Source organism: Ylistrum balloti, unplaced genomic scaffold (genome assembly GCF_031769215.1).
Source record: "Ylistrum balloti isolate Yb309-2 unplaced genomic scaffold, AGI_CSIRO_Ybal_v1 Utg370540, whole genome shotgun sequence".
Classification (NCBI taxonomy): Eukaryota; Metazoa; Mollusca; class Bivalvia; order Pectinida; family Pectinidae; genus Ylistrum; species Ylistrum balloti.
The window spans coordinates 15,179-29,418 of record NW_026782343.1 but is presented as its reverse complement, the minus strand read 5'-3'; the positions used below and the strand labels follow the sequence as shown (position 1 = coordinate 29,418).

The 14,240-nt window shown below is 38.8% G+C and overlaps 1 protein-coding gene across 1 annotated transcript; it reads right to left on the bottom strand.

Annotated features, from left to right (window-relative positions):
• Nucleotides 1-5,129: 5,129 nt before the first annotated feature.
• Nucleotides 5,130-13,785, bottom strand: LOC132556024 (apolipophorins-like). Its single transcript, XM_060220416.1, is given in 19 exon segments — nucleotides 5,130-5,359; nucleotides 5,489-5,746; nucleotides 5,909-6,166; nucleotides 6,397-6,544; nucleotides 6,694-6,955; nucleotides 7,066-7,248; nucleotides 7,436-7,776; nucleotides 7,890-8,468; nucleotides 8,971-9,120; nucleotides 9,235-9,405; nucleotides 9,517-9,583; nucleotides 9,585-9,680; nucleotides 9,794-10,049; nucleotides 10,163-10,358; nucleotides 10,480-10,629; nucleotides 10,742-10,990; nucleotides 11,339-11,499; nucleotides 11,676-11,720; nucleotides 13,734-13,785. Coding segments are annotated over 19 exon segments (3,852 nt in total).
• Between the last annotated feature and the right edge of the window lie 455 nt (nucleotides 13,786-14,240).

Sequence of the window (14,240 nt, the reverse complement as noted above, 5' to 3'; positions counted from 1 at the left end):
ACTTCGTGTTTTGCCCTCTTGGCAGTAACTTCGACATGGGATCGGAAATCACGAGATGACGCCTCCATTGAGAACGCTGCATGCGTCTTTTTAAATCCTCGGAACGGTGTTGTAAGGGTAGCCTCTCCAGACACCATATCCAACATGCTGAACCGGACGTCACCAACTATCCTTCGTGGTCCTACTCCAGCCTCTGCGTGACATGCAAAATTTGAAAGTGATCCAGTGTGTGAGAAAGCGGCAAGTAGTTTTTGGTAGCCCTTGAAAGGTGTAACAACAGCTAAGTCAGCGGAAATAGATGAGGTCATATCGATATTTGAAGTAACAGATATCTTTTGCTTGCGTGGAAGTGTGACATCGACTATGCTGTGATACATTTCGTTGCTTCCTTCATGTGAAAGTTTAACCTTGAGAATCTCATATCCAGTGAAAGGGGTCGTGATAGTCATTAGACCAGTCAGTGGTTGGTTGTTGAACTGAACGTCGGCAACAATGGACTTCTGCTTTCCGTAGGTTATCTCTGCTCTTGACTGGAAACGCGAGTAAGTTCCCGCATGCGAAACTGATGCGCTTAATCGTTTGTATCCTGTAAATGGCGTTTGAATGTTGATATCAGCGCTTAAAGGTGAAAGAGCAAACCTGGTACTGGCAACAATCATGTTTTTTCCTATTGCAGCGGTGGCTTTGGATGTAAAAGCATTCCATGCCCCGTCATGTTTAAAGGATGCTTGTAATTTACGGAATCCTTTGAATGGTGTATTGATGACTAGAACAGTTGAAATGGACGGTTTCAAAGTGAATGTGAGATCTGTATCCAATTTATTCTGTCCGTATTGAGCTGACATTCTATTGTTGAATTTATTCCAACGCCCCCTGTTGGTAAATCCCAAGGTAACATCTTCGAAATGTTTTGATTTTACAGAAACCGATGCTTTTACTTTTCTTGCATTTGCAAACGTGATATCAGCTTCATACTTTTTATCTCTTGGATTGAGGCTCACTTCCGCATGGCTAGAAAACTGTTTCCAATTTCCAGAATGGTCAAGAGCAGCATGCATATCTTCAGTGAATGGTGTCTTCAGTGCGAAGGATCCTAAGATTTTCTCTCCCCATCCAAGCGATAAATCACCTTGAGCTTTTGAGTCACCATATTGTACCTCACCGTGTGAACTAAGCCGATCAGATTGCATTTCATGCTGAATTGCCAAAGAGACGTCTTCACTGAAAGGTGTTTTCAAAGCAAGAGCACCTTCTAATCTATCTACATTAGCAAATGATAAATCCACTTCAATTTTCTTTGTTGGATGATATATCAGTTGTCCATGACATTGAAATTGCTGAAGGCTTCCAGTGTGATGTACAGCAAGTGATAAGTCTTCAGTGTAAGGCGTCTTAAGTGTGAAGGAACCTTCAATTTTGTTGATTATGTTGAAGGTAGTGTCGATTTCGATCTTATTAGATGTCTGGTACTGTACTTCCCCGTGACTTTGGAAGTTGTTCCATTGTCCATTTTTGTTAAACAGTACGGTGATAGTGCTAAACATTGGACTTCTGACCTTGAGTGTACCTTCTGTGTTATCATTGTTGCTGAAGGTAGCATCAGCTTCAAACTGTTTCTGTGTCTGGTATTGAACTTCTGCATGTGACTGGAAGCCGTTTAGGTTGCCATTGTGTTGAAAAAGAGCAGACACGTCACCGGTGATTGGTGAACGAAGGATAACGGAACCTTCTACATTGGCATCGTTGATGAAAACGATTTCTAATTCGGAGAGTTGATCACCATATTTTAATCCAGCGTTAGACTGAAATCTCTGAAGAGTTCCAGAATGATGCGCTGTAACTGTTATGTCCTCAAAATGCGGTGATTTCAAAACAAGTTTTCCCTCCAATTTGCCTTCTCTTGTAAACTCAGCAACTGTTTGGTATCTGTCACCATTCAACCATGTAAGTTGCCCAAGGCTCGTAAACTGTCTGCTGTTCCCGTCATGGTTAATCATGGCTACTATGTCATTGATATGAGGTGCCTTGAGAGATAATTCCCCATTCAGTCTACGCCCAAACCCAAAACTGGTCTTTGCCTCGTACTTCTGTCCATATATATCTTCTAAAGCAATACTCGAACGGAATCGTCTACTGTTTCCAGTAAACTTCCCTACCGCTGCCAGTCGGGGAATCTGATTAAATGGGGTAGTGAGTGCTATGCTTCCGAGTAAATCTCCTGGCAGGTACTTGTACGAACTCTCTAATTTCATAATACGACTTGGCAAGTATTCAATATTTAGAGTTGATGTTCTTTCATCTCCCTGCAGCTTACTTGTGACTGTGACCTGACTGTAAGGAAGAACCGCAAATGGCGTATCTATCCTGATATTTCCAATTATATCCCCTTGCATGTTCCATTGTGATGATGCTGATATCCTTGAAAGGAGAGGTTGTAATTCGAAGTAAGCTGCGGCTTGGAACGCGTTCATATCACCAGTCAATTCAAAGTTTGTCTCAAGTCTTCGTGCATCTTCCAGTTCTGATGTGATGAGAATGAAGATACGTTTATTGTTATCCATCCTCATGCGGTTTTCTAGTGAAACAACTTGTGTTGATCCGTACTGAACCGATGCAGTGTTGATAAGTTCCATTGCTTCTTTGTTTTGATTGAAGGTGATGGCGATGTTTGTCAGGACTGGTGATTGCAGACTCATGCTTCCACTGAATAGACCATTGACGTGGTCAAGGTTGGTGGAGAATGTGATGCTCTTTGCTGGTGCCCATTCTAGATGAACAGTTCCACTGTATGGGTAGTCGTTGTATTGACAGTCGATGGTGGTCGTATATGCATTATTCATTAACTCCATTGTGTGGGTAGAGGTTATACGTTCTTGATCGCATCCGTACTTGTTGTTCATGGAGAAAAGCGTTTCAGAGTTCTGTTGAATAGTGAGAGCATTCTTTATTGATCCACTGGCATGTTCATGGGTTGCAGAAACATCTATGGTAGGCAGAACATTGCCGTGTAACTGCATACTGAGTGATCCGACTCCGTGTTCAATGGTAAGTGCCTGGTTGGCAGTTAGATCCAATGCAATATTTCGGCTTCCGTAGTTACCGTTAAGATTAGTTCTGATTGTCGATAAAGAGTTTTCGTGATTCCATGTAGACTGAAGTGAGTGTGACAACGCTGTCAAAGAAAATCGTCCACTATTCTGTACCGACCAACCAGATCTATCGTGAGTCATTTCTCCTTCGTATGTAATACCCTGGCCGTCCTTATTCATGCTGAAGTTGTTTGAAAACCTTCTGCCATCATCAGTATGTCTTCCTCCAATGTACATGGAACCGACCTGACTGAGAGTCGTCTTTAAACTGACACGTCCGGTTACATCTCGTGACGTTGATGTTCCCTTATCAGCACCATTTACGTTAAATTGAATTGAATTCTTGTTCCACGTAACTTTAGCCATGGTCGATAATTTGTCCGTTAGTTTATGATTTATTGTAAATGTTGATCGTTGGAATCCCTTCACTGGAGATTTGACAACTAATTCACCTTCGAAGTTTGTAAGGGAGACTGGCTTCTGAAGAGTGAGTGTAGTCGAGATCTTCTTGATGGGCTTCCAGTCGACATCAAGGGTTGTTGAGTATTGAGAGTTGTCAGAAACATGAGCTGCGTCTACTGCAACAGACCGGTATCCACGGAATGGGGTGGTGATCTGGAGGGTTCCTGCATAGTTATTGTTCTTCTTGTTACTGAAGGTCGTGTCCACAGCAATTCGTTTTGATCTAGCCCATTCAACATGGGCATGCGTAATGTACTTATTACCTCCGCGGTGTTTCAGGTTTACTGTGTATACGCCAAGAGGTGACCTACTGTTAACGTTGACATCTATAGAGTTCATATCCTCGACTGTTGCTTGACCATTCAGTTGGAAGCGTTTGGGAACATCATTACCAGCATCCCAAAGAAGGTTTGTTCTAACAGCGTAGGTAGGAGAGTTTCTCGTCACATCAGCCTCAAATGCGATGTGTCTGGACGGGAATTCGAGATCCGTAGCGACGCTAACCATTCCATCGCCCATCTGGTATGACGTTGAAAGTGCATATTTGTCCCGGGCAAGACGTACCTCTGTCATGGTGCTCATGTTCCTGAGGGCAATGATGTAATGTCCAGAAATACGCACGTGCCTCGTGTCGGCTAAATTGACATCTACGGAACCAATCAGCTCTCTTGAAGAAGGCAGTCTGAAGGTTGTGACGATGGTATTTCTTTTTGACTTTGCCCATTGTGCAGTGAGGGTGTTTATGAATTCTCCTTCAGTTTCTTCATTCAGGTCATTACCTACCTCAATATTTTCTCCACCATAAGAAAGCATCAAAGTGCCTGAGAGGTTTTTCTTTCCTTTGCTCTTATTCTTCAGGCGGAGAGTGGCAGACATCTCGTTTTCTCTATCAGGCAAAATTGTTATAGACGTTTCAAGTTGTTTGCGATCATGTGTGTGACGGCCAAGAAAGCCGAAATCGACACCCTAAAATAAAAGAAGAGTAATTCTTTATACGGTGTCAAATACAAGTTATCCAATATATAACTTAATATTTCTCACAAGATATCTTCCGAAATCACGCATTGTGATATCAGTGACAAAAGTGGGAATCATGGATCTGGATTTCTTTCGGCCAATTTTTATTATTCTCGATCGCGTCAAAGGTTTCAACATTTTGACGAGTCCTCAAATGACGAAACAGCTGTACGGTGCAAAATGATTAATTATTTGCATTTAATTTTTTAACTTGTGTGGGAAGTATTATTCACTAGTAAATTTACCATTCCTTTATGTTTCAGATCAAAATCAGCAGACAAAGTTGATTCAGGCCAGGTCAGCCGTGGATGTTTGACAGTTGTTGACAGAGTAATTTTCTTGTCCTGGTCTTCTTGGTTTTCACCGTACGCCATATTAAACTCTAATCCGGTAGTTTTTCTGGTATGGCTGGCATCTAGCGAGCTGTCAATATTATACTGGGGTCTCCTCTTGAATGCAACGTTCCTAAAGGAAATAGGTGATAAATCAGGTGTTATTATCTACAGATCGATTTATCTATTTATTTTGCCTTCATTATTTTCAAATTTTGATTTAGACTACTTACAAAGTTCCTTTGATCATCTTCAAGGCTTTGGTCATCGTAAATGATGTCTTTCCGTTGACGGTGATTTTGTCTCGTATCACTTTCGGTACGACGTAGTCAATGGTAGTTCTCGTGACCAATGCCTTTCCACCTTTTACCACAACACTGGATTGGATCTTTGTAGCAAGGTATGGCGTTGTGATATCAACCTTTGATTGGTACCGTTTGCCCATGTTCCTGATTTTGACTGTAAATAAACATTGCTATTTATTCACCTGTTACCTTCCCTTAGTAATAAACAAAGTAAGGCAGTTGTACCATCAATTCATTTGACCTACTTAATGATATCAATTGATTATCCGTGATAGATACTTACTGTCCAATTTGATGTCTTTGGGAACGATCTTGCTCAGAGTAAAATCGACTGCAAAAGACTTTCCGTCCCTGTACTCTGCTGTGCCACCAAATGCGACAACTTCTTTTTTCGGTGTACGAATTGACAAGTGTGGCCTATACTTGATTGCCTTTGCAGTACCTGTTGTCTGGACTCGGGCTTCGAAACTGTATTCTTTTCCTTTTGTGAAACTCACACCACCAAGAATGGATCGAATAGTTTTCTTGTGCTGAATGGAGACTGAAATATATAGAATATACTAAATAATAGTTTCATATTTATCACATCATCGTAAACATTTTCACATTTTTTTAATCAATAATGCCCAGTCGTAAGGACAGCGATCATTTCAAACGACGCTTCTTTTCTAGTTCATAACGAAATTTCATTGTAGGTACTTACATCTACCCTTCACGGGTTGGGCTGTGATACCAGCCAGTGTGAGATCGCCTTCAATCGACTTCGATGGTAGATATTCAACGGAGCCACCGAGATTGATGTTGTCCTTCCCTACCATGACGACTTCTACTGTTGGTGTGTAGACATACACAGAACCCTTTCGGCTTTGCCTGACCTCTGCATTCACTGAATACTCCTGGTTTCTATCAAGCATAAGTCGGCCTTGAAATTGCTTCAGTGTACGTTCAGTCGTCAAGGATCCTGAAAGACAGCGTTTATTAGCAAATACGACCCATAAATTTTCCTGAATTTTTAAATGACTCAGTCACATAACTCTTAGATAAGAATGATAATTGAAATAAGCCAAAGCTTTGTATTCACAATATAACTTTATAATTAAGATTATCATTTTAAATATTATAACATCGAATTTATTAGAAACTTTTATGTAGGATCCAGTTGCAGTAATAGTTAAACTAAAATTAAGGTACCTGACAAACTGGCTTTTTTCCAAGGGGAAACCAAATCCATTGTTACCGATTTGTCCACGCTGTTTATAAGGAAGTCAAATCCCATATTTCTATCTATTGTAGATCCGGGAGTGTTGAATGCTATCTTGGCTGCTACGCTTCTCCTTGTCTTAAAATATGACACAGTCGTATCATTAATTTCATTCGCGTTCTAGGTTCGTTTCCGGTTGATATTTAGAATTAGCTTAACATTTCTACCAACAGAAATACAACTTTGAGTCATGTATACTTGAAATGTAAATAGAAGCGATGTCTTACCCTGGCAAATTTGGTTTCAAATTTGTAGCTTGTCAAGGTATCCTTCTTGGTGAGGTCGACAACCATTTTCACTGGACCCGTGAGTGGAAAGTACGGAGCGTCTGCTTTCAATGAGGCGTTAGGAAACTGGACTTCTCCACAAAGCTGAACACCAGTCACCTCTGTCAAGGTCTCTCCTGTACAAACCTTATGGGATTGTTTGTTTTCTGTGATCATCTCCTGTTCGCGGTGAAGGTCTTTGTGAACGGTGAAAAAGGCAGTTCTGTGTGATGTAAATGACATCATAATATAAAACAAATGTAAAAATGATTTCCGCTATGTATATAAAATATAACGACAAAGTGCTATTCAAACTATTCGTGCCATACTTACTTGAAATTTACGATTTCCATTTTCTCGCGAGGCACATCCAGCTCCATATCCAATATACGGCCATCAGCCAATTCAACCTTTCCTTGGATAGCAGTACTTGTGTGCAGATTTGAAATCATTTTCATGCCGCTCTTTGTTACGAAGGCATCTATGCTCATCATGCTGGATACTTCAAGAGCAGCACTGAAAATGATATAATATACCAAATACATAAATGTCTTCAATGAAGATTGTAGCGCTAATACACAGTTTTTTCTCATCAACAGATTAAATGTCACTTCTAAGTATGTGCTTATTACACGTAGTTCAATTATTAAATTTTAGGAAATCTCTCTGCTCACTGAATATCCATCGTGTTCACAATGATTACCTTGGCTGAATAGCACCAACGATCGATAGGCTTCTCGGACTCGTGGCGACTTTCCTCAAGTCTATTTTACCGGATGCCTTCATGTCAACAGTAGCGGTTCCATTTACCGTAAGGTTTAATGGGAAGCCGGAACTTGTAGGAATGATCATGCTGCTATCCATGAACATGAAGTTTTGTGTCAATGTATAGTCGTGGTTCTTGGACATACTGATAAGCAATTCGAGGATGTTGAAGTCTTCATTGAATAATGATTGTCTTCCATCAAGGCGGGCATAACCTAACTCATTTCCGAAAACTCTCGCGTAAAGTGTTCCCTTCAGTTCATCCATTGCAGATCCAAACTGTAAGTAGATAATTACATTTGTTCACACCTGGTATATATGAATATATATATGATAGTATACCCAGTTACAGCATTACTAATAATGACTCCATCGATGACATTATTACTTACTTGACTTTCAATGTTTCTGACTTTTCTGCTGCTGATGCCTTTGACAAACTGTTCATTGATTTCAGCTGCTTCGTTGTTGTCACTGAAGTAGCCATTGGGCCCAAAGTAGGATTCCAAGAAGTATTCCAAGCCTTCAACTCTGCCCCCGACTTCAAACAAGTTGACGGAGTGACCGAACAGATCGACAGTCAAATTGGCCATCATTGACCTTGGAAGGAAAGAAGAGGAAGACCAGATCAGGTTGCTCTCAACTGACGCTCCAGCATTCAGCTTCTCCAAGAAAATGGATTTCTCGTAATTGTGGGAAAATTTTCTGTTGTCGAGATCGAAGTTACTCCTCAACTCTTCATTCTGCAGAATTGCTCGAATGTCTTGTTTGTGGATGTTTGATGTTTCTTTGAGGTTTGAAAGGTGAGACCAAATAAATGAACCAACTTGGTTAATGTTCTCAGTTTCAAGCTGCTGTCTGACAAGGTTAATGGTTTGAGTACTTGCACACTGCATCAGAGCGAGGTAGGCGGCAATTCTGATCTCGGAATCTTCGTCAGTATTTGCAAACACTGTTTGTACTTCGCTTTTCTGTAAATGAAATCGGACGGAAATATAATCCGATCAGTATGCTATGTTTAACTGTGAAACTGGTCACTTAGATAATACAACTGTATCTTTAATGTTATAAAAAACCCAACGTTCTGTTATAATTAGTGTACAAACGTAGCAGTAAAGTGGCTATAAAAGGAATTATGTCTGCTATGCCACACTCACTATACAGTGCACCTCACTATTTTCCTCCTCGAACTAGCCTCGATGATGGGATTTCTTGTTCGATTTGAAGAAAATATTCTTGAAACATGTTTAATCACATTATCAGGAGGGCACAAGCGGATCTATAATTTTGTATTCTAATATGATTTGGTGTTTCCTTACAAATAAGATTTGAAATCTGGAAGAAAAAGCTGTACGGTACACAACGTTTTTTATCAGGCGTTTTGTTTTCCAAATTTCAAGTGGGTGTCTTTATAAAAATCGGAATTACTTTTTGATCTCATAGACAATAGCTATTGAATAATGAGGTACATACATCAGCATCGCAGGACATGCGTCTGAACGCTTCTATGGCAGCGAGTCTGACCTCTACTGGGTTTTCCGTCCTGGTCAAGCAGCTGTTGATCTTAGGAACAGCGCGAATAGCATACCCAGCATTTCCAAGGGCTCGAAGACTAATGATAGTCTGAAAAGGAATGCTTATTATAAATCATCCTTATTTGAATACATAATGATCATTTTAATGTCATAGCGCGAAAATACTATTCACAGCTTCATTTGTTGATAGTAGATTTGATACCTTTTGCAATTTGTCTCCGTCGACGCTACATCCATATGCGATTTTTTCCTCGATTGTAGATACAATGATGCTGACATCCATATCGTTATCACACGAATTTTTTCCACAGAAGTTGTGAACCAGGGATGTGACAGCTAGCATGGCTTTTCCGTTGCTTTTGGCAAGAAGTGGCTGTAATTAAGGATAGCGGTAATTTAAAAGGACACTGAACGACTATAGAAATGGAATACTTTCCATATTATTCATTTATAGTGTCTCATCGATTCATTATCGTTTACTTACCGTGACCTCTCTCAGCATGTCTTTTGTTGGATGCTGGATGAAGGAGAGTGTTGTAAGCCACATATCGCTCTATACCTGTGATCTCTTGACTGTTAATTAGTTCCGTAAGCATACTCAACGAAGCACTAGTTCCTGTCATTGGTATTGCGTCCAAGAAAAACTTCCTGCAAACACATAATTAGAAATAAAGTTTGTTATTCAGAGTACTTTTCATTATCAGATTACCAATAAGACTTATGCACGAAATATGAATGTAACGCATAAACTCTGTTCGTACTTTACTCTCTTTAAGTTGTTAGCGCACAAACTTCCAGTTCGGAGTCTCTGGTACACCCTTCGGAGAGATTGTGAGTCGACGGTTTTCATTAAGTACACCAGCTCAGAGAAAAGTCTTGGTGTATCTGGGCGTATGTCCTGTCTTGTATTATCACAAACCTCCATAAGTTTGCCTTCTAGATCAGATTGGGAACGAATGGATTTGTCAGGGTCGTAGGCATGTTCGAACGTCATTCCTCGTCGATCTCGGATGACGCCTGTTAGCAAAATGACATGAAGAATATCAATGGCACCAAATCATCAACTGTAGATAATGCTGATCAATAACATGACTTAGATCAATTAATGATTGGATTGTTATAGTGCATACCGGTTGTTGCCGATGGAACGGATTCCTGAACAAAGTTCAGTGTCTGTTTGCTCTCAGTTACTGCACCACTCCCCTCTCGAGAGAACGGTCTGAAAACATGGGATTCCACACAGTTGGCAGCCTTCAGTAAACCATCCGATGAAATTTCCTGTTGGCATTGATGCTCGCTATTCATGACAGGTATAGCTTGGTTCTCCTGTAAAGACACGTATATGTAAAGGTCCACATGCCTTGAATATTCTTGTGGACTTGTGGAAGTCTTGAAACAGGACTTAAACAATTATTCGAACGTATTGTGGTTTGTATATTTTACTTACTGAAGGGACTCTGTACGAAATGCCCTGGACTGATGTACTGTAGTCGTTACGTTCCGTGCATCCGAGCAGATTCTTTGTCTTCCTCACCATATAACCATCTTGGCCGTTGATTGTTCTATATTCGACTTCGCAGTTGCCATTGACGTCAGACTAAAACATCAGAATGGAAATATGCCAATTTCATGTTTCTTTACGACTTCCGTAAATCAAAATCGCAATAAGAGTTTTGATAACAAGAATTATATCTATGTATTCTACGAACCTCAGTTGTTTTCTGGTCACGTCTAAGGTCATCCATGCTGTTCTGGAAGACAGACAATATACCCCGTTTGATGTTCAGAGCCCATGTGACTTCGTCCGAAGATGGACATAGCTCATCTACGATGCCATCTTGGAAGGAAAATCGCAGATCATGCCTCTCTAAGACACGACGAAGTTCTTCACTTCCCTCTGACAATATCATCCTTTCATAGTTCGTTGGGTCTGTTTCGTGCAGTCGCACATTCTCAATCTTCAATCAGAAATGTCAGTTATCTTTACATTAAGACGTGTAAATATACAGATAGACCTAAATTTAATATTTTTTGTCACTTGCATTCTTCCATGATAATTTATGTCGTGCTAATTTGATTCTGGTTCTGGAAGTTTCAATTCAATGCTTATTATATAATTGATAGGACATCATTAATATAATGACAATAGATTACAATTAAGCGTTGAATCCATTGCAGAATGCGACAGATTGCAATCATACCAAACACATAATTATATATAAATGGAAGACTCGCATTTGATAAAAACGTAACAGAAATATAGATAAATTGCATATACTCTAATTAAACTGAACTTGAATACACACCCTGAGAATGAAATCACATTTGGAAACTGCCTCCACATGAACCTTAGCCGTTAGTTCCATTCCGGACGATCCTTCTGATGCTCCTTTCACACTGGTGGATGTTTTTACATTGTAATCAAACTCATACGACCTTCCCGGTCTGTATCCAAACTTATTTGTACCTTTGAAAAAACAATTGATTTTACAACAGTTGGGGCCTGAGATAGTTTACTCTGATAAAAATAGTATTGTACAGTATTCGCAGGCGGAGTCAAACTTCAATCACATTTTGATAATAATTTTGGTTCGTTATTGATGTAATTGTTTAATTACCTTTTGATTGCGTAAAAATACTTACTTGGACATGTTTTTGAACACGAATCTCTAATAGAGTCTATAGGGCCTGGAAGAAAAACAGAAAACCTATGTAAAAGGTTTTTAGGTGGACATATGATGTATAAGTATGTCTAACTGTTTCCTCGTTCAAACTCAGCTTTATTATCATTATTGTTACAGTCTTAACGGCCTGTCAATACCAAAAAAGTCATTCGGGCCATCAACCGATGAAACACAACGATTCATAAGGGGAAAAATATCAAACAAACTAAAAGGTAAAAGACAAATGCTAAAAAACTTAAATGACTATGTTATTACAACAGCTTAAAATGGTAAGTAATAGTCTATAATATAGACCAACATCATTCAAATAAACTAGAATTTTATAAATGTCAATAACTTCAAAAACGGTCTTTAGACTTGTAACGTTACAAGAAAAAACATTCTTGAGTAGTTAGAAGGTCAATGCAGTCCAATAAAAAAGTTCAACGGTCAAACTCAGCCTTGTATGTAAGTAATAGATGTCAATGTATACCAACACATGTATACTACCTTTAGGTGTCTGCTGTTTAATGTAATAGGAACAAACCCAGACATTTTTATGAGTTTACAGTTGCTACTAAAAATATTGAAAATAAAAGTATTTAAGAAATCATATTGAAAATATTGTCATGTGGACGAAACTCATATTTGTGGATTTTCTGCTGCTTAACACCTCAATGAAAAATATCGGAAAGATCCTATCAAAGGAGAAATAAGTACTGAATATGGCAATTATTACCAGATCAACAAAGGCAACAAACAGAACATGTCACTATCACCAAACATGTTAAAGGACATTACGTTTTAGCACATTGGCTGTCAACTGCATTTGGTCTATCAATCAATAGAACTAAAATTGGAATTATTTAATCAATAAGCAGTCAAAAAATTCTGAAACAAAATGTTTTCCAGCGCACTTTAGACGAAATCAATTTGTCGACATGTAAATAACAAATGAAAATCGTCCAAATTCATCATACAATTACCAATTGACAAAGTTGCTTAAACTACCGTTCGAAAATGTGAACGCTGATTAACTTTCCATTCGTCATAAATAAATAAGTTTCAGAACCATTGCTACAACTGGATGAATTGAAAGCAGTGAAGTTTTAGAGAACAGGATTAGAATTAAAACAAGGAGACATTGTGTTACGATGTTACTTGATGAGTAAGCCATTATTGGCAGACATGTACATTGAACATTGGAGGAGGAGGGCTGGGTTTCCAGAGCATGATGGGTCTCGCCGTCCGTTCCCGATAAACTCTCGGTCATTTCTGAGTCCGTAAACCGTATAAATGGAAGTAGAGTCCAAAGATATGCTTTTCCAGTTGCCATTAAAGAACGTCTTCTTTTATGAGTACATTTACAGAAGACGGAAAATGCATTTATCTGTATATCACATCTTCAAATCGGACGTTTAAATCAAATAACAAACCCATCGAAATCATGTGTTTTAAATGAAATGAAATTTTCAAAATGTATAATTAAATGGCTGGGTAAACGGAAAATTCGGTACCAGAGATTATAAATTGTAGCAAAAATGTTGTAGTGAAGTAACTACAATGTTAGAGATTGTTTATATTGTCTGCCGAAAACCCAGAGCGAGAGGAATCATGAAATGTTAAACAAACAAGAAAACTATATTTACTAAAAAAACTTTTGTTGTTGCAGTTACAGATTTTTGAGATTCAAAAAAGCGCCAAAAAATTAATCTTTAATCATGCAATATCACACGAATGAAATAAAAGTCAAAATTTTTACGACTCAACAAAATATGATAATTTATTGACTACAAAATTACTGTGATAAAAGTTAGACATATAGACATACTATTAAACTGCACAGTTAGAGAAGAACATAGGATACAAAGTAAACGCCATAACGATAATTCACCAAAGGAAAAAGGAAAAAACGGACTTTCAAAAATATTTGTGACAATTCTGAAACTTTAAAGTATAGTTGAAATCTATCTTTTTCTATAGTACATCACACCACCTAGTTTCAGATAAGTCTGTTGTATCCATAAAATTTACTCACCCGCCTGAGTCGAAGCCACCAGGGCAACGACTAAAAGTAACTTGAGCTCCATTCGTGGGAGCTGGGGCTCGTCTATACTTCTCTGTGTCTGTTGTGAAGCTCTGATGCTGGACTGGCTTTATATACCTTTTTCATATCAGCCAGTACAAAATCCACCGAGCAGTACCAGGGTACATTGCTGACACAGGTAGGGCCCTACATTTGTGATCACCTTTGTTCATTGATATAGTTATCATAACAGTTTTTAGATAAATGATAAACTGTAATGAGTGTTTATGCTGTACTGATGTAGAGCATGTTTACAGAACCGAGCTACAAATCCTTATTGAGTTTCTGAAATTGTTGTGAAGGCAAAAGAGGAAATATCCATGTTTCTGATTTCCCGTCCGTCACTTTTCCCCTATCGAACATATTTATATTTCAAACACTTTTGAAAACAATCAAGAATATCCGTGTACAATTGCGCCGAAGCCAATATATTTAGAAGATCATCAAAACGGGGATTTT